At 33.8% G+C, this 27,613-nt stretch overlaps 1 protein-coding gene and 3 pseudogenes across 1 annotated transcript; all 4 read left to right on the forward strand.

Moving 5' to 3' along the window:
- The first annotated feature begins 4,483 nt into the window (after positions 1 to 4,483).
- On the forward strand, positions 4,484 to 5,143 carry LOC125586112. Its single transcript, XM_048755925.1, has one exon. It carries the CDS (start codon positions 4,484 to 4,486, stop codon positions 5,141 to 5,143), a length of 660 nt encoding a protein of 219 aa, XP_048611882.1.
- Positions 5,144 to 10,336: 5,193 nt separating this feature from the next.
- LOC106380398 lies at positions 10,337 to 12,842 on the forward strand (annotated as a pseudogene).
- A 4,375-nt stretch (positions 12,843 to 17,217) lies between these two features.
- On the forward strand, positions 17,218 to 19,630 carry LOC125586266 (annotated as a pseudogene).
- A 3,417-nt stretch (positions 19,631 to 23,047) lies between these two features.
- Positions 23,048 to 26,305, forward strand: LOC125586267 (annotated as a pseudogene).
- The last annotated feature ends 1,308 nt before the right edge of the window (positions 26,306 to 27,613 follow it).

Below are 27,613 nucleotides of genomic sequence, written 5' to 3' on the forward strand. Positions count from 1 at the left end.
GATTCTAAAACGACGAATACAAATGTTGGTCTCTTAAATGTATTATTGTTATTGAAGAGTTAAAGTATTACAACTCATTTTAATTATTTTTAGGACTTCATATGTACAAAAAAAAATTAAATTTTGCGGCTGACACAAATCACTAAAACCAAATAGGCAACATCGATTGTATAATGATGAAAGAGGATTAGGTTTTCTACTCTCGATTTGTTTACTATTGACTCTCCATAAGTGATTTCATTTTCTATCTCTATAAAATTTTGCTTTCGCTCTCGTTTCTGTTTCATAGATATGAATTTCGTTTTTTTTTACTTTTTCTATAAATTCAATGAATTACGTAAGTGTCAATTTTAAAAAGATGGACATTTGTAAAAATACGTTCAACTCCAGATATATATATATATATATATATATATATATATATATATATATATAAATCAAAATTTTGAAAAAAATCACCAGTAAACTCTATTAACAGGTTGGTGTTCAAATCTAATATATTAAGCTGTTATAAAATATAAGTGCAGACTCGAAATATAAATGTTTGTCTAGTATATATTCACAAGTTCGGTCTAAAAATTATCTAATTCTACAACAGCAAAACAAATTACTTATTTTATTAGCCTACGCTTTTGAGGTTTAGTTACTTAAGAGTATACAAATAAAAAATACTTATAATACTTTACCATTCTAGTATATGTAAACTATGTATAAACTAAGAACTGTTTGATTTATTAAATAATAAACCATAAAAATTATAATAAATAGTTCAAAATCACTCATTCTTACAATTATAATAGATAGATAGGGTATTAGGGAAAAACAAATATTAGACGAATGATCAAATCTCTGATTCTTCGAACAAACTCAAAAGAAATTGATTGAAATTTTGTCATGATATTTCATTATAAGTTTTTTAAGAATAAAAATCAAGACTAAATTATTTTATCTGAATGAAATAATATATGTAGTACTTCCAAGATTAAAAATCACTTCCATTTAAAGAAGTGTGTTTCTCGGATTGTGAGGATCAAATAAGATATTAGAAACCACCTATTTTAAAAATAATTTGTATGCATAAAAGTATATACATTAAAGTAAGCAGATAAATCAAAACCAATACATTTTGTTAATTTACAATGATTGTTTTGGTAAATAAATCAAAACAATCATTTTATTTACTTTATATGGTATAAATTAATTATACTTTATTGATATTGACATAGATATATAATATATTTAAATATAAATATTTATTATTGACACTTCTTACTAATATGATTTTTTTTAACATTTGTATATTTGCTATAAGAAAAATTTAAACCGTTAATCACAAAACTTTTAATGTGAGAGTTTTCAATACAAATTTCAAAATTCAAAAATTAAGATCTCAATAATTTTCAATGTAAATTTTGAAATTAACATATTTATATATTTTCTATAGTATATAATTTATTTCAAATGATATTAATATATATATATATATATATATAATATGAATATCTATTAATGAGACTTCATATTCATACGATTTATTAGGGCTGAGTATTTTATCCGATACCCGACCCGTATCTGAATCCGATCCAAAATCCGAACCGAAGTAGCAAAATAGCCTAACGGTTATTGAATTCTTAGAGATTGGATATCCGAACCCAAACGGGTAATATCTGAACCCGAACAGGTAATATTCGAATCATAATGGATATCCGAAGATAACCAAACATAAATATATTTAACCCTATATTTCTAATTTACTTCTCTCATTTTATTCAAATATTTATATTAATGATGCACATTACTCAAAATTAGATAATATACATATAATTATGAACAAAATCATTTGCTACTCACTTAAAATACATATCAAGCTCTTGTTTCTTATATTAACAAAAGTTGCATCTAAAATTTTAAAACAACAACTAAATTAGTGTCTTTCTAGTTTTGAAGTTTTATCTCCAAACTATTAATAGTTTAATCTTTTAAAAATTAGAAAATCAGTTAAGCTAAAAGTATATTTTAAATACAAAAAAACTTAAACAATGAATAATTTATTTATTTTTCTTCAAAATTTAAATATCTGAACCTGACCTAAAATATCCGAACCGAACATAAAATACCCGAACCCGACCGAAGTGTAGAAGTACCCAAACGGTTTCTATACCTTTATACTGAAATGCCTGAACGATATCCGAACGACCACCTCTACTATATATGATCATTTGTATCTTGCTTGAACAAAAAAAATAAAACTATTGATCACAAAATTTTCAATGCGGGAATTTTACTATTTTTAGTAACTTATAGTCTTTTTAAAAATTTTAAAATATAAGGTATAATAAAAAATCTAATTTTTTTTATTATATGCCTAATGTAATTTTTTAATTTATGTTAATAATTTAAAATTAAACAAAAAAAGAGAGAGGATACAAAAATTGTTATCAAATATGTATTATTCATAATCATTAATTTTCATATATATGTTAATCATATTAGGTAATTCCGTAGCTAAAAAATATTTTTTTGTACACTAATAATTAATTTGATAGTTAGTTTAATAAAAAACATAATATATGTTTATATAAACCAACTTATTTGTCTAAGAATTCTAAGAATCATCCTCGTAATGACACATGACTACGAAAATATGTTGTAATGCTCCAAGATTAATATATAGAGGATAGCATTTTTAGTATTTGATTAGTTAAATACAAATATGTTATAAACCAATGATGATCGACCATGGACCAGCCCGTTCTGCAGGCCCAATCCGGGACATGATAAAGACAACCCGAGACTATGTGTTTATCTAGTATATATTCCATGTATATCTATAATATAGTGTTTATCCTTATCCTTATCTTGTTAGGATAAACATGACCTTATGACGGTCTAATACGTTGTATATATATGGACCTTCTGGTCGACAGTAATGATAACAGAAGTATTTCCCCAACACTTCATTTACAACACGTTATCAGCACGACGTTGCTCTCATAAACCCTAACCCTAAAAACCAGAAATAAATCCGAGCAGTAAAAACCCTAATTCCCGACAAACTTCAAACAGCTCTATCCCTCAACTCCGGTGGATCCAGACGACGAGTCAAATGCCAAATTAAAGCTCTTGACGAGACGAAGCCAACGCCGCTAACCCCGCATCAATCGGAGTTCGGACGCGCCCCCACGCTCAGCTACAAAACAGGCGGAAAATTTGTTCCATAAACCAAAATCTCTCTCAACCATATACCAGTCTCCTATTCCAACAAGCAGCAACAAAAACAATAATTCCAAGTAATCCATCAGCTAACCAGGAAGATCTCTAACTGATAGACCGATCAACCCATCAAAAGTTTTCAGGTATCATCGAAAACTCATCTAAAACCCATAAAGTATTAAATACCCCCATCCGCAGCCATGTAGCTATATTTAGCAACATGTCTCTGCAAATAAAATAAAATCAGAAACCATAAACTCTTTAAAATCTCGAACCTGAACTTGTTTTGAACCTGTTCTTAATCTGAAACTGATTTTAAAATTGTTTAAAACTTTTCCTAATGATAGTTTCACATTAGAACTGTTTAGGATTGAAAGTTAAACATTTTTTTAAAAAAAAATCTGACTGCTATGTGTTGAAAGAAACCGACTGTTACTTGCTTAAACTTATCATTATTGTCCTGTTTAATGTTCTTATCTGATCTGAATCAACTAGAACTGTTAATGACTGCATGTTACATAATTGTTTTTGAAAATCTGATCATGGTTTCATAAATTAATCCGAGGTTTTACCTCCTGTTCTTGTCTGAGAAATTTGTTTTTCTGATGATTGATAACGACTAGAACTTGATTAGGATTGAAAAAAATATTTTTTTAATATTTAAAATCGAAATATCAGAGATATATCTGAGAAAATATATTTATTTTTAAATCGAAAAGTATATAATAAATTGCTTGAATAAATCAAATCTTCCTGATTTATTTTTTTAAGTCACAATAATTTCTGATTTGATTATTTTTCGAAAAAAATAATAATAAATATATGGTATATTTTTCGAAAATCCTAACCTGATTTCATGATTGAATTGGTTTGCTTGATTGCATATTGTTTGCATAATAATATTGCATACTGAACATGAAATCTCGACTGTTAGGGATATAGATCATTCATAGTTTTCAAGCAATTTGATCTGAACTGAAAAAAAAAATAATCATTATACTAAATGATCCGATCCAATGGGATGAAGAAAATATGGAACATTTTCCTGATCATCTAAGATAGAATTCCTAAAGGCCTTGAAACCTTGTGTTTGAAATAAGAGGACCTTAAATCTGAAAAATACATTGATCCACACCTTAAACCGTATGGTTTAAGAAAATGCATCATTTAGAAATTTTTTTTCTTTTGGTCCGTGTGTGGCATTGATATGAAGCATGAAAAATTTCAAAAAGATTACTTGATTAAGACCTGTTTTGAATAATGATTTCAGATGTCGAGTTACATACCCTCAGATTACAATGCCCTTGATCTCTCTGGAGATAATTATCTTGATTGGGCTATAAACACTTCAGCCGTCTTGAAGTCTAGAGGACTTGGGAAGTGCATCAAGTATGGCAATGACACCCTTGCGTGTGAAAGACACAGAGCCATAATGATTATGCGACACCATCTCTGTGAGGACCTAAGAGACGAGTTTGGATATGTTAATGATCCTCATAATCTCTGGTCATTTTTGAATTCTAGATTCTGTGAGCCATTGTTGCACGAATCCAAGAAAAAATGGGAAGCTCTAAGGTTCCAGGATTATGAATCCGTGGACAATTATCACTCTGATCTTATGAGAATCACCTGTAGTCTTAGACTATGTGGTGAATTGGTAACAAACGAGGATTTGTTAAACAAAACTCGTGACACATTCCATTCAGAGGAAGTGTTGTTATCACATCAGGCCAAAGGTTTCACCACCTATTATGACATGTTCTCATATTTATTAGACATTGAGCAAAAGAAGCAGAAAATGATGGATAACATCAGACGGTTTAATGACATCATGGAGATATATTATGAAGTACTAGACAGTGAGATGAAAATCCCTGAAGCTAATAAAGCCACATTTGATAAGAAGAGATCTGAGGAGGATTCCGAGTAGACACTCATGGACCATGAGGTCGGATTATACATTGAATAATTTTCCGACATTCTGATTTTATGTTTTCATATCTGATTTGATTTATTTGTTATTCATTTATGTTATTGAAATAATAAAAACGATTTTGTTTTTATATATTATCTTGCTTGGTCTTGCTTGATGATTCTTGATTAAATAACAAATAAAACCTTAATAAAAGGATAATCAGTCCACTGATAGTTGATTTCATGCATGGTTTAACTTTACCTTGATTGTATAGGTTTAACTTTACCTTCCTGCAATCACATAAAATCAATTGTTGGGTGTAGACTAATGCGTCAGTTCACTGATAGATTGATTTCTCGCATATATTTAACTTTATCTTGATTGTATAGGTTCAACTTTACCTTCCTACAATCACTTGAAATCAATTAATTGGTACTGACAATGGCAAAAGATACGACATTATTCAAACCCATTGAGTTATAAAGATTTATAACATTCTACATTGAACCAGTGAGCAAAGAAAATACGATTCCTTTCAGATTTTTAAAAATCGCCTAAAAGCATTATGAATGCTTATACCCATATTTTCTACTGATTTATTCTATGCTAAGGATCAGTATGAAAGAGGCATAAAGCCATGGTAACCAGTATGGTTCACCACGAAATAAACACTTATGGCATGACCAGATTAGCCATCTTGATCCAAAACATGATGAAAAAATTAATTAAGGCACAAAAGTGATCCTATAAAATCTCACAATGTGTTATAAGTACACAAAAGGGAAAATTACTAAAATAATTAAGGCTCCACTGTCCTAAGCACTACGAAATTATGAGTATGTTCTTGAGGGGGAGAGAGGACTAAAACCCACAATCCATGATCATATCATAAATTCGGATTCCATGGTTTACAACCATAATATACACGGCTGGAAAGCTTTAAAGCCCTCACTAATGGTACATCACCCACGTCCAGACTAAAGCTTAAGGACATTATGTATATAAATATTGATTTACATCAGGCCATACATGTAAGCAGAGACATTCCCACCTCTGAATGATTAAGAGTCATAAACCAAACATACACAAACCATCTTAAGAAAATACGAATATTCCACCACATATATGTGTGCCATTTAAGATGGAACCTCAGATGAGGATTGGGAATATATATTAGATAAATAAGACTTCCTCCACGAAACTATAATGTATCTTGTGCCAAACATGGATGATTTAATCAAGTGGCCAAAAACACAGATTACAAAAGATAGTAATCAGATTATCCAACTTTGAAAGGAGAAAGTTATCAGGCTGATAAAGAGTAAAGAGTAAAAGAGAAATATAATGGTATCAACCATAGTTGTCTTGGCAAGATCCTCAGACCAAAGATTATGATCTAGACGTTCTAAAAGAATATGATCAAAAGATATAAAATCTAGCAGAAATATATGCCAGACACACTGACCCTAAAAGAAAAAATGACAATGTCATACCAGCTTAAGCACCACGAATTAGATGTCTAAGAGACACAATCAAGTTGCTACAATGTCTATTAGAGATAGACAAATAAGTTCCAAATAATAAGGAACCTCGGAAAGTAATGAAAGGTGCTCAGAATCGTACAAATCCGAGTTCATAAGAGAAACCAGTTCAGACAGAGAAATAAGGTTGCGCAACCACACATATAAGGTACCAGACCATGTAGTTTGGGACGCCAAACTGCAAGGTATAAAGGTCTTGGATAATAAGATCTCAAAATCTAATTAGATCATGTCTGGAACAGTATGAAACTAAAGATAAAAGTGTTAACACCAAAGATGTATTTACATACATAAGAGCTCATAAAAGATTGTAGTACTTGGGATTTGAAGGATATAACCTGAGGATCATGAACCCACGTAGAGTACTCATAAAACCTATATAGGGACGTGGGGTGTTCAAAGAATTCAAAGTAATTATAAGACAGATGGGCGTAGTAACCATGTACATACAGAAAAAGCCATCTAAGAAAGAAACCAGTGAATGGATCTTGTGAGATAAGAAATTCCGTGAGATTAAAGGACATGACCACATGGTATAGTGTGTCCATGTTCCTTCTAAATAACGTTCAAGTATAGCTTGATTACACAAGGATACTCACAAGGACCAAGGAACAATTATAAAGAGATATGCTCCTATATGGTGGATGCTACTACAGAAAATCAAGTTTGATTTTGTCTGGATATTTACTAAAGAAATAATGGTGTAGTAAGCAGCAAATGGATCACTGGATGATAAAGGTATCAACGTACCATAGAAATATGAGAAAGAAATTCTCATAGAACAAGCTTTGTTCCTAAGGTTTATGAATGTAATATACAACAGCTGTAAGTAAATATGAAAGACTAAGTATTTACTTAGTGCAGTCAGTCCATACAAAAAATATTATAATTCCTTGTGATCATAATAAAGACCAATTGAGAGAAAAAAAAGGTTTTAAAGTTTCAAAGGTTTCAACTTAATACAAGTTATCGATTGATTAAACAGGCTATGTGTGACATAGGAAAGTCTTAAGAAAACTATGCGTGGGTGTGTGTGTATGATTAAGTCAGCACGTCTAAGTGAGAACCATAAACCAGGATAGTGCCCAGAGGATGTCTGGTTGTGGCTTAATGATATTATATTTTCCCTCAATGCTACACGGTTCTTTTAATGGGGTGCTGACATAGAATCTCCGGCAGACGAATCAATTAAACCAGGAAGAGAGAACGGAAGTGCTACAATCAAGATTCGTTCTCATTTTCTGCAGGTAAATGACCCTTAACTATCTTTTTTTTTTTGTAAACTAACCCTTAACTATCTTCCAACTTTCATTTTTTTTGTTTCTTGATCAACGATGAAAACCCTTAATTAATTTCTATGTTTCATTGGAGTGGAGTTGAGGTTCCAAACCGCGAACCGAAGTATTTTAAGAAAAGAACAGTGAAGATGAGCATATTTTGGAATCACATCTCGGACTTCTTCAAGAAGATCGGAGCAATATTCACCGTCACTCCTACGGAAGACATGAGACCTAGCCGCAGTGCCATGAGAATGATTTTAGGGCTTAAGGCAAGTTTCAAAAATAAACTTATTTATAACTATATTAAAAACAATTTTCACCAAATACACAAATCTAAAACTGTTAAAAATAAATTTATAATATAAATATGCTATAATTATATCATATAGATAAAATGGTTAAGTTCAGAAAGTGAATTAGTTGAACTCTCATCGAAGTGTTTTTTACAACAAAAAGTCTAAACCACTAGACTATAATTTTTAAAAAATTTGAGACCCCAAAATAAGGCATGAGAAGAATGACTTTTAGGCACGGCTCTGTGTAGCCATTGAGAAGATTAGCTATGACATAATAGAAATTAAAATTTTAAGATTTATAGAATTTAAAAAGGAAATAAATCCCGCCCTTTGAAAGGACGGGTCAAAATCTAGTATATTCTTAATGCTTCTCTCATTTTATTCAAAACATTCATATTAATGTTGCATATGGCTCAAAAATCAGATAGTATACATATAATTGCGCAAAAGTGATTTGCTATTCACTTAAATATGTCAAGATTATCGTCAAAGTGCGGACAAAAGATTTACTATTCAATTAAAATATATATTAATGATTTGAAGGGAGCGATGATGAAGAATAATTTCAAATACATTGTTCTCAAATCCACGACAAAATGGTGATATATTTGATGTAAGGATAACTTATTCGATTGGAGTGTGCATACAGAATGCTTAGATGAATCAACACTATCAATCAATGTGGGGCAAGACATGCATGTGCTCCTTCAAAGAGAAGAAAATTCGGAAAAAAATAAATTTTGCAAAAACCATTACAAATCTGATTAAACATAAATATGAGAGAAAAATATAGGTACACAACCGAATGACATCATTCAGTTAATGGGATTGGAGCAAGGTTGCAAACTCACTTATTGACAAGCTTGGGAAAGCTAGTAAGTTTTGCAGTTCAACCTAGATTATTCTTAAGATTACTTAATTTACTTGTATGCTTACACCCTTTGTTCACACGGTTGTATAAGCTCAAACGATCAATAATACATACTTTTCTATAGGTCCCCTTTTCTATATCTAAGTTATCAATGTATTTGTACAATGTCCATTACTTAAGGATACAAACTATACAGTATGGACAATACGTATGAAGGCAGCGTTGAAAGTTCATAAGGTTTGGGAGTCCGTTGATCCAGGAGAAGAAGACAGAGAGAAGAGTGACTTAGCGAGAGCCCTACTTTTCCAATCCATACTGGAATCACTAATACTGCAAGTTGGAAACATCGACACCGCGAAATTAAATTTGGCAAGAAATAAAGATGAGACACATGGGAGCTGATCGCGTGAAAGAAGCACGTTTACAAACCCTAATGGCAGATTTCAACCGACTTAAGATGAAGGAGACTGACTCGATTGATAATTTCGTTGGTAGACTCTCCGAGTTATCAACTAAATCGGCTACCTTAGGAGAAAGTAATGATGAACCAAAGCTGTTAAAAAATTTCTCAACAGCTTACCTAGAAGAAAATATATACATATTATAGCTGCATTGGAAAAAGTCCTCGATCTTAACAAGACAAGCTTTGAAGACATAGTGGGAAGGTTGAAAGCTTACGAAGAAAGAATTTTTGATGAGGAAGATGAGAAACACGAGGATCAAAGTCAAAACAATAAGCTTATGTATACCAACGCAGACTCGCAGCCGTATCAAGAGAGATACGAAAGTGGAAGGGAAGAAGTTTGGGTATCGGGGAAGAGGCAGAGGACGTTATGGTTATCAGCAGAATGGAACTATCACCAAGAAAGAGATGCTTTGAGGGTTACATGTTTCAGATGTGATAAGTTAGGACACTTTGCTCAAAGTTTTCCTGACCGATTACTCAAGTTACAAGAGACACAAGAAAGCGAAGAGGACACTACACATGATGCGGATGAGTTGATGATGAATGAGGTTGTATACCTCAATGAACGGAATGTCGTGCCAAGTAAAATCGATGCTGCCTCAACCATAGGGTGTTTAATTAATACTTGACTTTCTTTTATAAATTTTATGTGTTTATATACAAATAGACTTTGATCAAAGAAAAAATAGACAAATCGACTTTCATTATAACTGGAAAGTAATCTTTTAATTTGAAATGTAACCTTTTTATTTTACAAGTATTAAATTTGTTATTTATTAAGTTCTTAATTAATGCATACATACTTTTTAAAATTACAATGGATTAAAATAAGTAAGTTCATCGAAAGGCAAAAAAAAATCAATTTTTTTTCTGTCATAGTAATAAATATTCTCAAACAATTAACAAAAACTTAGTCAAACCTGCAAAGAGTCACTAATTAGTAGTTTTATGATGTATGGGAAAAAAAACAAAAACAAACTAACAAACGTTTAGTCAAGATTTCTATAGAATTTATTACTTTGATTTATGGTAGAAGGTTGAATAACCATATTGCATTACTATGGTAATAAAATTAAACAAAAGATAATAATTATGGTAGAGAATTCAAAACAGATATACTATATATATATCTGAGTAACTGAGTCAAGATTTCATATGTATCTTTTCAATTAACTATATATAATTGGGACTCAAGTGTGAGTTCAATAAAGCATTTTATATAAGCTTTTAAGGTACACATGCCAATTTTATAATAATCCTAATCTCTAATTATATTAATACATACTCAGATTTTTATACTGTATCACCATCATAAAATATATCTATCTTTGTCATAATATGCTTTATTTCAAATTATATCGATCAACTGAAGTTAAATAATACATATTCCCATTTTCATATTTTCTAAGTTCTTCAAATAGTAAAAATTGTAATCATAAAAAAGCCAGTAATTATATGTTTTTAGAAGAGTGATTTTCCATTTCCATCGTGTTAAAAATTTTCAGATTACATTTATTGTTTTGTTTACTTATACTGGCTCTCGCTATTGTTTAAAGTAATGATATAATTTTTTTACTCTCTTGAAGTATCAATTTCTGAATATATCAGAAGTTTACATAAGCATTAACTAATTATTTTTTTAAAGAAGATTGAGTTCAATTTAGTTAATGAAATTTTGAGTCTCTTTGATTTTCCAGTTTACATAAAAAAAAAACTATTCTGGAATTCAGATTCTTGCAACTGAGTGATGTTACTCAAAGTATTATTTTGGAATTTACAGGAAATGATGTCAAAAGAGATGGTTAAAATAAATCCAGATATGCTAATGCCAAGTGATGATCAGACTCCTAAGATTGGAGCTAGCTTGAGCCAATCTAAACGAAGGAAGATTTCAATTGTTTGCATTAAACCCAACATACCTGACCTGAATGTGAAACCTTGTTATGATTCTGATGAGGAAGAAAAAGGAGAAATGACAAAAACATTTCAGAATCTTGCAGGTTTAAAATTTCATGATGGATGCTATGTTCATCATAAGCTTTTGTACGGGCTTGAGGTCGAGATCTTTGCTCGTCTTCCATGCTTTGAATACTGGAAACTGCAGTTTCTTAACAAGAAATTTTTGCAGTTGTTAAAAAGTGGTGAAATTTTCAGGGTGAGACAAGAAAAAGGCCTTGTGAAACCCTACGTGATTTTGCACTCAGGGGCTGAATCAAATTGGGAAATGTTTGATAAGGATTTTAAAACCTTTCAGAAACTTCCTAAAGTTCCTTCTTCTGACTATTGCTTTTTCCACAGCGATAAGGAAACAATTAGTGTGGGTACTCATTTAATTGTCATTGGAAGAGAAATAGAGGGAATTGTGGTGTTTCGCTACGAGCTAGAGAATCATAAGTGGTTCAAAGGTCCTTCAATGATCACACCGAGGGTTATGTACGGTTCTGCTAGCCATGGAAAAACCGCATTTTTTGCAGGAGGCATTCAAAAGGATGACAATGGGAACCCTATAGTTGTTCGAACCGTAGAAAAGTATAATGCTGATACAAAAATTTGGACTATGATTAATGGAATGCATAAAGCAAGGAAGTTCAGCTCAGGATGTTTCTTGCGTGGAAAATTTTATGTCCTTGGTTGCCGAGATGAGAATGATAAACACCTCACTTGTGGAGAAAGTTATGATGAGACCACAAATTCTTGGGAGTTGATACCTGACATGTTAAAGGACATGACATTCATTATTCCTTCCCAATCTCCGCCTCTTATAGCTGTGGTTGATGACAATCTATACATGTTGGAGACATCTTTGAACGAGCTTCGCGTATATGATATAAACACAAATATTTGGAAGAAACTTGGTGTTGTCCCTGTGAGCGCAAACACTACCTTTGGTTGGGACTGCGTTTAAATCTATGGGAGATAGACTTCTGGTTGTTGGAACTTCTCACTCTTGGCATAGGAAAGCAATAGTCTACTCATGCCGTCCTTCTCCAGACGTGGAAGAGCAGCACTGGGAAGAATTAAAATATTGGTGCACTGGTGCTGAGCTCCCACCGTTTATTCATAACTGTTGTGTGATGTTTGCTTAAAGTTGTTTCCGAGGCAAACTTGTTTTGTATTTGTGCTTGCAATAATTGGGTGGCCATTTGGACGCCCGAAACAATTAAAATTGTGGTTTTCTGTTGTTTTTGTTTTCTGAGTTTTTGTTTTTGCATTTGGTATTAAAATGTTGTTGTTTTCGTTTATAAGTGCTTATGTTTGTGCAAAAAAAAAAAAAAGATTAATGATGTTTATGTAATGCTTATTGAATTTTATAGTTGTTCCCCCCCCCCCCCCCCCCCTCTTTAGCCATTAATGTTACCTAATCATGTTAAGCTAAAATCTTTATCATGTTTCAGTTTGTTTTTACAAAAATTTAGGTTTACAGAAGTTATATACCACATTAAAATCATGTATAATTTTTACTTGCTTTGTTTGGACAACTAGAATTTTCAGGTTATTACACTACAAGAAAACAGCGGTATTCTGACATTCCGACGGAAAATGAAATCCTCGGAATATCCCGAGGAATTTCCGAGGAAATTTCCGAGGAAATTCTGAGGAAACACAAAATTGGATTTCCTCGGAATTTCCTCGGAATATACCGACGAAATTCCGAGTAAATATCAATCCGTCGGAATATTCCGAGGAAATTCCGAGGAAAAATGGGTTCCTCAGAAGAAACCGATGAATTCCGAGGAAATATTATAGCCGTTGGAGAGCCGTTGGGGGATTTTACAAAATTCCGAGGAAATTCCGACGAACTAGCCTTTTCCGTCGGAATTCCGTCGGAATTTTCTCGGTCTGTCGGCAGGATTTAAACTATAAATACAAGCACTCCTCTTCCTCTTCATTCACTCCATATCTTCATCCTCCCTCTTACTCTATTTACACACGAATTTGATTCATAAAAAATATGTCTTCTTCAAATTATTTTCGTTCTTGGATCGATCGACCTCATTTGGATCCGAACACGAGATTGCTTACGGAAGAATACCAACGAGGTATAACCGAATTCATGGGGTTAGTTCACCGACAACCGGAAGAAAAAACAGGTATGTTAAGATGTCCTTGCTCTAATTGTAAAAATAGAAAGGTTATTAAAGAGTGGGATGTTTGGACTCATCTATATTTGAGTGGGTTTACACGAAGTTACAAAATTTGGTATCATCATGGAGAAACTGATTATGAACATGGTAGTACTAGCGAACCTCAGCCAGCGGTTAGATTAGAAGAACCAATTAGAATGGATGTAGATTATGGTGTAGGTACTGAGCAGATGGTAAATGATCATTTTAGAGGGGAAGATTTACCCAATGCAGAAGCTAGGAAATTTTATGATATGTTGGATGCTGGAAAGCAACCATTGTACGAAGGTTGCAGAGATGGTCATTCAGCTTTATCATCTGCTACAAGATTGATGGGCATTAAAACATATTATAATTTGGCTGAAGACTGTGTGGATGCGATTGCTGATTTTGTAAAAGGTATTCTACCCGAGGATAATGTAGCTCCTGGTTCATACTACGAGGTTCAGAAACTCGTAGTTGGTCTTGGTTTATCGTATCAGGTAATAGATGTATGCAGCAACAACTTCATGATTTATTGGAGGGCGGATGAACAGCGGGTTACATGCAAATTTCGTGGAAAGCCTCGTTATAAAGATACGAGTGGAAGAGTTCCGGTGCCATATAAAAGGATGTGGTATTTACCTTTGACGGAAAGGTTGCAGAGGTTGTATCTGTCTGAACGCACAGCGCAACCAATGAGATGGCATGCGGAGCACTCAACAGATGGTGAGATCAGACATCCTTCAGATGCAAAAGCGTGGAAGCATTTCCAATCAAAGTATCCCGACTTTGCGTATGAGAGAAGAAATGTCTACTTTGGATTATGTACTGATGGTTTCAGTCCGTTTGGCAAGAGTGGAAGACAGTATTCTCTATGGCCCGTCATTCTTACACCATACAACCTACCCCCAAACTTGTGCTTGCGACGAGAGTTTTTGTTTCTCTCGATTCTCGTTCCCGGACCAGAGCATCCTAAGAGATCACTTGATGTGTTTCTTCAGCCACTAATATATGAGTTGCAACAACTATGGGCTCAAGGTGCTGAAACATACGATGTTTCGTGTAAAGAAAACTTTCAAATGCGGGCAGTACTAATGTGGACAATAAGTGATTTTCCAGCATATGGTATGTTGTCTGGATGGACAACGCATGGAAGGCTATCATGTCCATATTATCAAGATAACACTGATGCTTTCCAACTAAAACACGGAAGGAAAACGTGTTGGTTTGACTGTCACAGGAGATTCCTACCACCTGATCATCCATATCGTAGGAGTAGGAATTTGTTTACGAAGAAGAAGAGGGTGTTTGACAGTCCACCTCCGGAAATTTGTGGGAAAGATTTGAAGATACAACTAAGAGATTTTGGTGCAGAAAGGACGCCAGACGTCGGTGGACATGAGCGTTTTCCGGTAGATGCTGTTGGAGAACTACATAACTGGCACAAAAAAAGTATTTCTGGGATCTGCCATACTGGGAGGATCATCTGCTAAGGCATAATTTAGATGTCATGCATATTGAGAAGAACTTTTTTGACAATCTCATGAACACGATCCTTAATGTTCAAGGTAAAACAAAGGATAATTTGAAGTCAAGACTGGATTTAGTCGATATATGTGCTCGTTCAGAACTTCATGTTGATGAGAATGGTAGGGCTCCTTTTCCCATATACCGACTTGATGCAGCGGGAAAAGATGCGTTCTTTGATTGGATTTCAAACGATGTGGAATTTCCAGACGGTTACACATCAAATTTGCGTAACTGTATCGACAGAAAGGAATGAAAGTTTACTGGCTTGAAAAGCCACGATTGCCATGTAATGATGCAGCGTCTCCTTCCGTTCGCCTTCAAGGAACTATTACCACGAAATGTTCATGAAGCAATTGCAGGGATAAGTGGTTTCTTCCGCGATTTATGCACGAGATCAGTGACTCTTGAAGGTATTGAAAATTTGAAGACTAACATAGCCGTGATTCAGTGAAACTTTGAATATTAATTAATATGATTTCAATTTTAATTTTAATTTCATATTTTCGAATTTAAATTTCAGAAATTTTATTTTTAAAAAAAAATTCATATTTTTTACATTCCGAGGAAATTAATTATATTTTTTACTCGATCGATCGATGCGTTTTTGGACATAAATCCATCGATCGATCTGTTTACAAAAAAACGTTCGGAATATACCGAGGGACCGGTTCCTCGGAATATACCGAGGAACTGTTCCCTCGGTATATACCGAGGGAAATTTCCCTCGGAATATTCCGAGGAACCGGTTCCTCGGAATATACCGAGGGACATGTTCCTCGGAATATTCCGAGGAATATGTCCGTCGGTATATTCCTATCGATCGATGTATATATGTCCAAAAACGCATCGATCGATGAATGTCCGAGGAAATATCCCGACGAAGTTCTCCCTCGGTATATTCCGAGGACACTTCCGACAAACTAGTGATCCTCGGAATTTCCTCGGAAGTTTGTTTCCTCGGAATTCCGTCGGAAAATTCCGAGGGATTTCCGAGGAAAGAAGAAATTCCGAGGAATTATTTCGACGACTTGTTTCGTCGGTATGTCGTTGGAATAACGATATTCCGACGAAATTCCGACGATTTTTTCCCTCAGAATCCTTGCTGTTTTCTTGTAGAGTTAGGTTTTTAACCATAAACAATGGTTGTATTTTTTAAAATAAAATTGCCTATTTTATTTTACATGGTTAGATAATCGATTTACTAAAACATAGAATATACTAATTTAACTTTGGTAATTTTGATAAAACATTTTTATTACATTTTATGTGAACCTAAATTGTATTATTTACCCAGAGGAGTTGAAAATACAGGAGTTATAAATAATTAGAAATAAGAAAGCAGCAGTTATAAAAATGTGCTTGTTTATCATCTATAAATAATAATAAGAAAGACGTAGTTATTTTTATATTATTATTAATCAGTTTGATACTAGCGGCTTGATCCCCGTAACTAGTTACTAGATAATCCCAATTCGAAAATCCATAATCAATGATTTGACTTCACTATATGTTGTTTCTTTGAAGCCGATTTAAAGAACTATCTGAAGCTATAGGGGCATCAGATTTCTCATCGTAAAAGTGAACATTGTGAGCTACTTAAAAGGGTACCAGAGAAACAGTAAATATCTATTGCATTATGACAAAAATACTTTTTTTTTATAATCTAACAGCAACTAAATACAGTTTGGTTAGAATCAGGTTAATCATAGGGCGTTTAATTAATACTTGACTTTTTTTTATAAATTTTATGTGTTATATATACAAATAGACTTTGATCAAAGAAAAAATAGACAAATCGACTTTCATTATAACTGGAAAGTAATCTTTTAATTTGAAATGTAACCTTTTTATTTTACAAGTATTAAATTTGTTATTTATTAAGTTCTTAATTAATGCATACATACTTTTAAAATTGCAATGGATTAAAATAAGTAAGTTCATCGAAAGGCAAAAAAAATCAAAATTTTTTTCTGTCATAGTAATAAATATTCTCAAACAATTAACAAAAACTTAGTCAAACCTGCAAAGAGTCACTAATTAGTAGTTTTATGATGTATGGGAAAAAACAAAAACAAACTAACAAACGTTTAGTCAAGATTTCTATAGAATTTATTATTTTGATTTATGGTAGAAGGTTGAATAACCATATGTCCATATTGCATTACTATGGTAATAAAATTAAACAAAAGATAATAATTATGGTAGAGAATTCAAAACAGATATACTATATATATCTGAGTAACTGAGTCAAGATTTCATATGTATCTTTTCAATTAACTATATATAATTGGGACTCAAGTGTGAGTTCAATAAAGCATTTTATATAAGCTTTTAAGGTACACATGCCAATTATATAATAATCCTAATCTCTAATTACATTAATACATACTCAGATTTTTATACTGTTTCACCATCATAAAATATATCTATCATTGTCATAATATGCTTTATTTTCAAATTATATCGATCAACTTAAGTTAAATAATACATATTCCCATTTTCATATTTTCTAAGTTCTTCAAATAGTAAAAATTGTAATCATAAAAAGCCAGTAATTATATGCTTTTAGAAGAGTGATTTTCCATTTTCATCGTGTTAAAAATTTTCAGATTACATTTATTGTTTTGTTTGCTGATACCGGCTCACACTATTGTTTAAAGTAATGATATAATTTTTTTTACTCTCTTGAAGTATCAATTTCTGAATATATCAGAAGTTTACATAAGCATTAACTAATTATTTTTTTAAAGAAGATTGAGTTCAATTTAGTTAATGCAATTTTGAGTCTCTTTGATTTTCCAGTTTACATAAAAAAAACTATTTGGAATTCAGAATCTTGAAACTGATTGATGTTACTCAAAGTATTATTTTGGAATTTACAGGAAATGATGTCAAAAGAGATGGCTAAAATAAATCCAGATATGCTAATGCTAAGTGATGATCAGACTCCTAAGATTGGAGCTAGCTTGAGCCAATCTAAACGAAGGAAGATTTCAATTGTTGGCATTAAACCCAACATACCTGACCTGAATGTGAAACCTTGTTATGATTCTGATGACGAAGAAAAAGGAGAAATTACAAAAACATTTCAGAATCTTGCAGGTTTAAAATCTCATGATGGATGTTATGTTCATCATAAGCTTTTGTACGAGCTTGAGGTCGAGATCTTTGCTCGTCTTCCATGCTTCGAATACTGGAAACTGCGGTTTCTTAACAAGAAATTATTGAAGTTGTTAAAAAGTGGTGAAATTTTCAGGGTGAGACAAGAAAAAGGCCTTGTGAAACCCTACGTGATTTTGCATTCAGGGGCTGAATCAAATTGGGAAATGTTTGATAAGGATTTTAAAACCTTTCAGAAACTTCCTAAAGTTCCTTCTTCTGACTATTGCTTTTTCCACAGCGATAAGGAAACAATTAGTGTGGGTACTCAATTAATTGTCATTGGAAGAGAAATAGAGGGAATTGTGGTGTTTCGCTACGAGCTAGAGAATCATAAGTGGTTCAAAGGTCCTTCAATGATCACACCGAGGGTCATGTACGGTTCTGCTAGCCATGGAAAAACCGCATTTTTTGCAGGAGGCATTCAAAAGGATGACAATGAGAACCCTATAGTTGTTCGAACCGTAGAAAAGTATAATGCTGATACAAAAAGTTGGACTATGATTAATGGAATGCATAAAGCAAGGAAGTTCAGCTCAGGATGTTTCTTGCGTGGAAAGTTTTATGTCCTCGGTGGCCGAGATGAGAATGATAAACACCTCACTTGTGGAGAAAGTTATGATGAGACCACAAATTCTTGGGAGCTGATACCTGACATGTTAAAGGACATGACATTCATTATTCCTTCCCAATCTCCGCCTCTTATAGCTGTGGTTGATGACAATCTATACATGTTGGAGACATCTTTGAACGAGCTTCGCGTATATGATATACACACAAATATTTGGAAGAAACTTGGTGTTGTCCCTGTGAGCGCAAACACTACTTTTGGTTGGGACTGCGTTTAAATCTATGGGAGATAGACTTCTGGTTGTTGGAACTTCTCACTCTTGGCATAGGAAAGCAATAGTCTACTCATGCCGTCCTTCTCCAGACGTGGAAGAGCAGCACTGGGAAGAATTAAAATATTGGTGCACTGGTGCTGAGCTCCCACCGTTTATTCATAACTGTTGTGTGATGTTTGCTTAAAGTTGTTTCCGAGGCAAACTTGTTTTGTATTTGTGCTTGCAATAATTGGGTGGCCATTTGGACGCCCGAAACAATTAAAATTGTGGTTTTCTGTTGTTTTTGTTTTCTGAGTTTTTGTTTTTGCATTTGGTATTAAAATGTTGTTGTTTTCGTTTATAAGTGCTTATGTTTGTGCAAAAAAAAAAAAAGATTAATGATGTTTATGTAATGCTTATTGAATTTTATAGTTGTCCCCCCCCCTCTTTAGCCATTAATGTTACCTAATCATGTTAAGCTAAAATCTTTATCATGTTTCAGTTTGTTTTTACAAAAATTTAGGTTTACAGAAGTTATATACCACATTAAAATCATGTATAATTTTACTTGCTTTGTTTGGACAACTAGAATTTTCAGGTTATTACACTACAAGAAAACAGCGGTATTCTGACATTCCGACGGAAAATGAAATCCTCGGAATATCCCGAGGAATTTCCGAGGAAATTCCGAGGAAACACAAAATTGGATTTCCTCGGAATTTCCTCGGAATATACCGACGGAATTCCGAGGAAATATCAATCCGTCGGAAATTCCGAGGAAATTCCGAGGAAAAATGGGTTCCTCAGAAGAAACCGATGAATTCCGAGGAAATATTATAGCCGTTGGAGAGCCGTTGGGGGATTTTACAAAATTCCGAGGAAATTCCGACGAACTAGCCTTTTCCGTCGGAATTCCGTCGGAATTTCCTCGGTCTGTCGGCAGGATTTAAACTATAAATACAAGCACTCCTCTTCCTCTTCATTCACTCCATATCTTCATCCTCCCTCTTACTCTATTTACACACGAATTTGATTCATAAAAAATATGTCTTCTTCAAATTATTTTCGTTCTTGGATCGATCGACCTCATTTGGATCCGAACACGAGATTGCTTACGGAAGAATACCAACGAGGTATAACCGAATTCATGGGGTTAGTTCACCGACAACCGGAAGAAAAAACAGGTATGTTAAGATGTCCTTGCTCTAATTGTAAAAATAAAAAGGTTATTAAAGAGTGGGATGTTTGGACTCATCTATATTTGAGTGGGTTTACACGAAGTTACAAAATTTGGTATCATCATGGAGAAACTGATTATGAACATGGTAGTACTAGCGAACCTCAGCCAGCGGTTAGATTAGAAGAACCAATTAGAACGGATGTAGATTATGGTGTAGGTACTGAGCAGATGGTAAATGATCATTTTAGAGGGGAAGATTTACCCAATGCAGAAGCTAGGAGATTTTATGATATGTTGGATGCTGGAAAGCAACCATTGTACGAAGGTTGCAGAGATGGTCATTCAGCTTTATCATCTGCTACAAGATTGATGGGCATTAAAACAGATTATAATTTGGCTGAAGACTGTGTGGATGCGATTGCTGATTTTGTAAAAGGTATTCTACCCGAGGATAATGTAGCTCCTGGTTCATACTACGAGGTTCAGAAACTCGTAGTTGGTCTTGGTTTATCGTATCAGGTAATAGATGTATGCAGCAACAACTTCATGATTTATTGGAGGGCGGATGAACAGCGGGTTACATGCAAATTTCGTGGAAAGCCTCGTTATAAAGATACGAGTGGAAGAGTTCCAGTGCCATATAAAAGGATGTGGTATTTACCTTTGACGGAAAGGTTGCAGAGGTTGTATCTGTCTGAACGCACAGCGCAACCAATGAGATGGCATGCGGAGCACTCAACAGATGGTGAGATCAGACATCCTTCAGATGCAAAAGCGTGGAAGCATTTCCAATCAAAGTATCCCGACTTTGCGTATGAGAGAAGAAATGTCTACTTTGGATTATGTACTGATGGTTTCAGTCCGTTTGGCAAGAGTGGAAGACAGTATTCTCTATGGCCCGTCATTCTTACACCATACAACCTACCCCCAAACTTGTGCTTGCGACGAGAGTTTTTGTTTCTCTCGATTCTCGTTCTCGGACCAGAGCATCCTAAGAGATCACTTGATGTGTTTCTTCAGCCACTAATATATGAGTTGCAACAACTATGGGCTCAAGGTGCTGAAACATACGATGTTTCGTGTAAAGAAAACTTTCAAATGCGGGCAGTACTAATGTGGACAATAAGTGATTTTCCAGCATATGGTATGTTGTCTGGATGGACAACGCATGGAAGGCTATCATGTCCATATTGTCAAGATAACACTGATGCTTTCCAACTAAAACACGGAAGGAAAACGTGTTGGTTTGACTGTCACAGGAGATTCCTACCACCTGATCATCCATATCGTAGGAGTAGGAATTTGTTTACGAAGAAGAAGAGGGTGTTTGACAGTCCACCTCCGGAAATTTGTGGGAAAGATTTGAAGATACAACTAAGAGATTTTGGTGCAGAAAGGACGCCAGACGTCGGTGGACATGAGCGTTTTCCGGTAGATGCTGTTGGAGAACTACATAACTGGCACAAAAAAAGTATTTCTGGGATCTGCCATACTGGGAGGATCATCTGCTAAGGCATAATTTAGATGTCATGCATATTGAGAAGAACTTTTTTGACAATCTCATGAACACGATCCTTAATGTTCAAGGTAAAACAAAGGATAATTTGAAGTCAAGACTGGATTTAGTCGATATATGTGCTCGTTCAGAACTTCATGTTGATGAGAATGGTAGGGCTCCTTTTCCCATATACCGACTTGATGCAGCGGGAAAAGATGCGTTCTTTGATTGGATTTCAAACGATGTGGAATTTCCAGACGGTTACACATCAAATTTGCGTAACTGTATCGACAGAAAGGAAGGAAAGTTTACTGGCTTGAAAAGCCACGATTGCCATGTAATGATGCAGCGCCTCCTTCCGTTCGCCTTCAAGGAACTATTACCACGAAATGTTCATGAAGCAATTGCAGGGATAAGTGGTTTCTTCCGCGATTTATGCACGAGATCTGTGACTCTTGAAGGTATTGAAAATTTGAAGATTAACATAGCCGTGATTCAGTGAAACTTTGAATATTAATTAATATGATTTCAATTTTAATTTTAATTTCATATTTTCGAATTTAAATTTCAGAAATTTTATTTTTAAAAAAAAATTCATATTTTTTACATTCTGAGGAAATTAATTATATTTTTTACTCGATCGATCGATGCGTTTTTGGACATAAATCCATCGATCGATCTGTTTACAAAAAAACGTTCGGAATATACCGAGGGACCGGTTCCTCGGAATATACCGAGGAACTGTTCCCTCGGTATATACCGAGGGAAATTTCCCTCGGAATATTCCGAGGAACCGGTTCCTCGGAATATACCGAGGGACATGTTCCTCGGAATATTCCGAGGAATATGTCCGTCGGTATATTCCTATCGATCGATGTATATATGTCCAAAAACGCATCGATCGATGAACGTCCGAGGAAATATCCCGACGAAGTTCTCCCTTGGTATATTCCGAGGACACTTCCGACAAACTAGTGATCCTCGGAATTTCCTCGGAAGTTTGTTTCCTCGGAATTCCGTCGGAAAATTCCGAGGGATTTCCGAGGAAAGAAGAAATTCCGAGGAATTATTTCCGACGACTTGTTTCGTCGGTATGTCGTCGGAATAACGATATTCCGACGAAATTCCGACGATTTTTTCCCTCAGGATCCTTGCTGTTTTCTTGTAGAGTTAGGTTTTTAACCATAAACAATGGTTGTATTTTTTAAAATAAAATTGCCTATTTTATTTTACATGGTTAGATAATCGATTTACTAAAACATAGAATATACTAATTTAACTTTGGTAATTTTGATAAAACATTTTTATTACATTTTATGTGAACCTAAATTGTATTATTTACCCAGAGGAGTTGAAAATACAGGAGTTATAAATAATTAGAAATAAGAAAGCAGCAGTTATAAAAATGTGCTTGTTTATCATCTATAAATAATAATAAGAAAGACGTAGTTATTTTTATATTATTATTAATCAGTTTGATACTAGCGGCTTGATCCCCGTAACTAGTTACTAGATAATCCCAATTCGAAAATCCATAATCAATGATTTGACTTCACTATATGTTGTTTCTTTGAAGCCGATTTAAAGAACTATCTGAAGCTATAGGGGCATCAGATTTCTCATCGTAAAAGTGAACATTGTGAGCTACTTAAAAGGGTACCAGAGAAACAGTAAATATCTATTGCATTATGACAAAAATACTTTTTTTTTATAATCTAACAGCAACTAAATACAGTTTGGTTAGAATCAGGTTAATCATAGGGCGTTTAATTAATACTTGACTTTTTTTTTATAAATTTTTGTGTTATATATACAAATAGACTTTGATCAAAGAAAAAATAGACAAATCGACTTTCATTATAACTGGAAAGTAATCTTTTAATTTGAAATGTAACCTTTTTATTTTACAAGTATTAAATTTGTTATTTATTAAGTTCTTAATTAATGCATACATACTTTTAAAATTGCAATGGATTAAAATAAGTAAGTTCATCGAAAGGCAAAAAAAAATCAAAATTTTTTTCTGTCATAGTAATAAATATTCTCAAACAATTAACAAAAACTTAGTCAAACCTGCAAAGAGTCACTAATTAGTAGTTTTATGATGTATGGGAAAAAACAAAAACAAACTAACAAACGTTTAGTCAAGATTTCTATAGAATTTATTATTTTGATTTATGGTAGAAGGTTGAATAACCATATGTCCATATTGCATTACTATGGTAATAAAATTAAACAAAAGATAATAATTATGGTAGAGAATTCAAAACAGATATACTATATATATCTGAGTAACTGAGTCAAGATTTCATATGTATCTTTTCAATTAACTATATATAATTGGGACTCAAGTGTGAGTTCAATAAAGCATTTTATATAAGCTTTTAAGGTACACATGCCAATTATATAATAATCCTAATCTCTAATTACATTAATACATACTCAGATTTTTATACTGTTTCACCATCATAAAATATATCTATCATTGTCATAATATGCTTTATTTTCAAATTATATCGATCAACTTAAGTTAAATAATACATATTCCCATTTTCATATTTTCTAAGTTCTTCAAATAGTAAAAATTGTAATCATAAAAAGCCAGTAATTATATGCTTTTAGAAGAGTGATTTTCCATTTTCATCGTGTTAAAAATTTTCAGATTACATTTATTGTTTTGTTTGCTGATACCGGCTCACACTATTGTTTAAAGTAATGATATAATTTTTTTACTCTCTTGAAGTATCAATTTCTGAATATATCAGAAGTTTACATAAGCATTAACTAATTATTTTTTTAAAGAAGATTGAGTTCAATTTAGTTAATGCAATTTTGAGTCTCTTTGATTTTCCAGTTTACATAAAAAAAACTATTTTGGAATTCAGAATCTTGAAACTGATTGATGTTACTCAAAGTATTATTTTGGAATTTACAGGAAATGATGTCAAAAGAGATGGCTAAAATAAATCCAGATATGCTAATGCTAAGTGATGATCAGACTCCTAAGATTGGAGCTAGCTTGAGCCAATCTAAACGAAGGAAGATTTCAATTGTTGGCATTAAACCCAACATACCTGACCTGAATGTGAAACCTTGTTATGATTCTGATGACGAAGAAAAAGGAGAAATTACAAAAACATTTCAGAATCTTGCAGGTTTAAAATCTCATGATGGATGTTATGTTCATCATAAGCTTTTGTACGAGCTTGAGGTCGAGATCTTTGCTCGTCTTCCATGCTTCGAATACTGGAAACTGCGGTTTCTTAACAAGAAATTATTGAAGTTGTTAAAAAGTGGTGAAATTTTCAGGGTGAGACAAGAAAAAGGCCTTGTGAAACCCTATGTGATTTTGCATTCAGGGGCTGAATCAAATTGGGAAATGTTTGATAAGGATTTTAAAACCTTTCAGAAACTTCCTAAAGTTCCTTCTTCTGACTATTGCTTTTTCCACAGCGATAAGGAAACAATTAGTGTGGGTACTCAATTAATTGTCATTGGAAGAGAAATAGAGGGAATTGTGGTGTTTCGCTACGAGCTAGAGAATCATAAGTGGTTCAAAGGTCCTTCAATGATCACACCGAGGGTCATGTACGGTTCTGCTAGCCATGGAAAAACCGCATTTTTTGCAGGAGGCATTCAAAAGGATGACAATGGGAACCCTATAGTTGTTCGAACCGTAGAAAAGTATAATGCTGATACAAAAAGTTAGACTATGATTAATGGAATGCATAAAGCAAGGAAGTTCAGCTCAGGATGTTTCTTGCGTGGAAAATTTTATGTCCTCGGTGGCCGAGATGAGAATGATAAACACCTCACTTGTGGAGAAAGTTATGATGAGACCACAAATTCTTGGGAGTTGATACCTGACATGTTAAAGGACATGACATTCATTATTCCTTCCCAATCTCCGCCTCTTATAGCTGTGGTTGATGACAATCTATACATGTTGGAGACATCTTTGAACGAGCTTCGCGTATATGATATAAACACAAATATTTGGAAGAAACTTGGTGTTGTCCCTGTGAGCGCAAACACTACCTTTGGTTGGGACTGCGTTTAAATCTATGGGAGATAGACTTCTGGTTGTTGGAACTTCTCACTCTTGGCATAGGAAAGCAATAGTCTACTCATGCCGTCCTTCTCCAGACGTGGAAGAGCAGCACTGGGAAGAATTAAAATATTGGTGCACTGGTGCTGAGCTCCCACCGTTTATTCATAACTGTTGTGTGATGTTTGCTTAAAGTTGTTTCCGAGGCAAACTTGTTTTGTATTTGTGCTTGCAATAATTGGGTGGCCATTTGGACGCCCGAAACAATTAAAATTGTGGTTTTCTGTTGTTTTTGTTTTCTGAGTTTTTGTTTTTGCATTTGGTATTAAAATGTTGTTGTTTTCGTTTATAAGTGCTTATGTTTGTGCAAAAAAAAAAAAGATTAATGATGTTTATGTAATGCTTATTGAATTTTATAGTTGTCCCCCCCCCCTCTTTAGCCATTAATGTTACCTAATCATGTTAAGCTAAAATCTTTATCATGTTTCAGTTTGTTTTTACAAAAATTTAGGTTTACAGAAGTTATATACCACATTAAAATCATGTATAATTTTTACTTGCTTTGTTTGGACAACTAGAATTTTCAGGTTATTACACTACAAGAAAACAGCGGTATTCTGACATTCCGACGGAAAATGAAATCCTCGGAATATCCCGAGGAATTTCCGAGGAAATTCCGAGGAAACACAAAATTGGATTTCCTCGGAATTTCCTCGGAATATACCGACGGAATTCCGAGGAAATATCAATCCGTCGGAATATTCCGAGGAAATTCCGAGGAAAAATGGGTTCCTCAGAAGAAACCGATGAATTCCGAGGAAATATTATAGCCGTTGGAGAGCCGTTGGGGGATTTTACAAAATTCCGAGGAAATTCCGACGAACTAGCCTTTTCCGTCGGAATTACGTCGGAATTTCCTCGGTCTGTCGGCAGGATTTAAACTATAAATACAAGCACTCCTCTTCCTCTTCATTCACTCCATATCTTCATCCTCCCTCTTACTCTATTTACACACGAATTTGATTCATAAAAAATATGTCTTCTTCAAATTATTTTCGTTCTTGGATCGATCGACCTCATTTGGATCCGAACACGAGATTGCTTACGGAAGAATACCAACGAGGTATAACCGAATTCATGGGGTTAGTTCACCGACAACCGGAAGAAAAAATAGGTATGTTAAGATGTCCTTGCTCTAATTGTAAAAATAAAAAGGTTATTAAAGAGTGGGATGTTTGGACTCATCTATATTTGAGTGGGTTTACACGAAGTTACAAAATTTGGTATCATCATGGAGAAACTGATTATGAACATGGTAGTACTAGCGAACCTCAGCCAGCAGTTAGATTAGAAGAACCAATTAGAACGGATGTAGATTATGGTGTAGGTACTGAGCAGATGGTAAATGATCATTTTAGAGGGGAAGATTTACCCAATACAGAAGCTAGGAGATTTTATGATATGTTGGATGCTGGAAAGCAACCATTGTACGAAGGTTGCAGAGATGGTCATTCAGCTTTATCATCTGCTACAAGATTGATGGGCATTAAAACAGATTATAATTTGGCTGAAGACTGTGTGGATGCGATTGCTGATTTTGTAAAAGGTATTCTACCCGAGGATAATGTAGCTCCTGGTTCAAACTACGAGGTTCAGAAACTCGTAGTTGGTCTTGGTTTATCGTAT

Source organism: Brassica napus, chromosome C4 (assembly GCF_020379485.1).
Source record: "Brassica napus cultivar Da-Ae chromosome C4, Da-Ae, whole genome shotgun sequence".
NCBI classification, from domain to species: Eukaryota; Viridiplantae; Streptophyta; class Magnoliopsida; order Brassicales; family Brassicaceae; genus Brassica; species Brassica napus.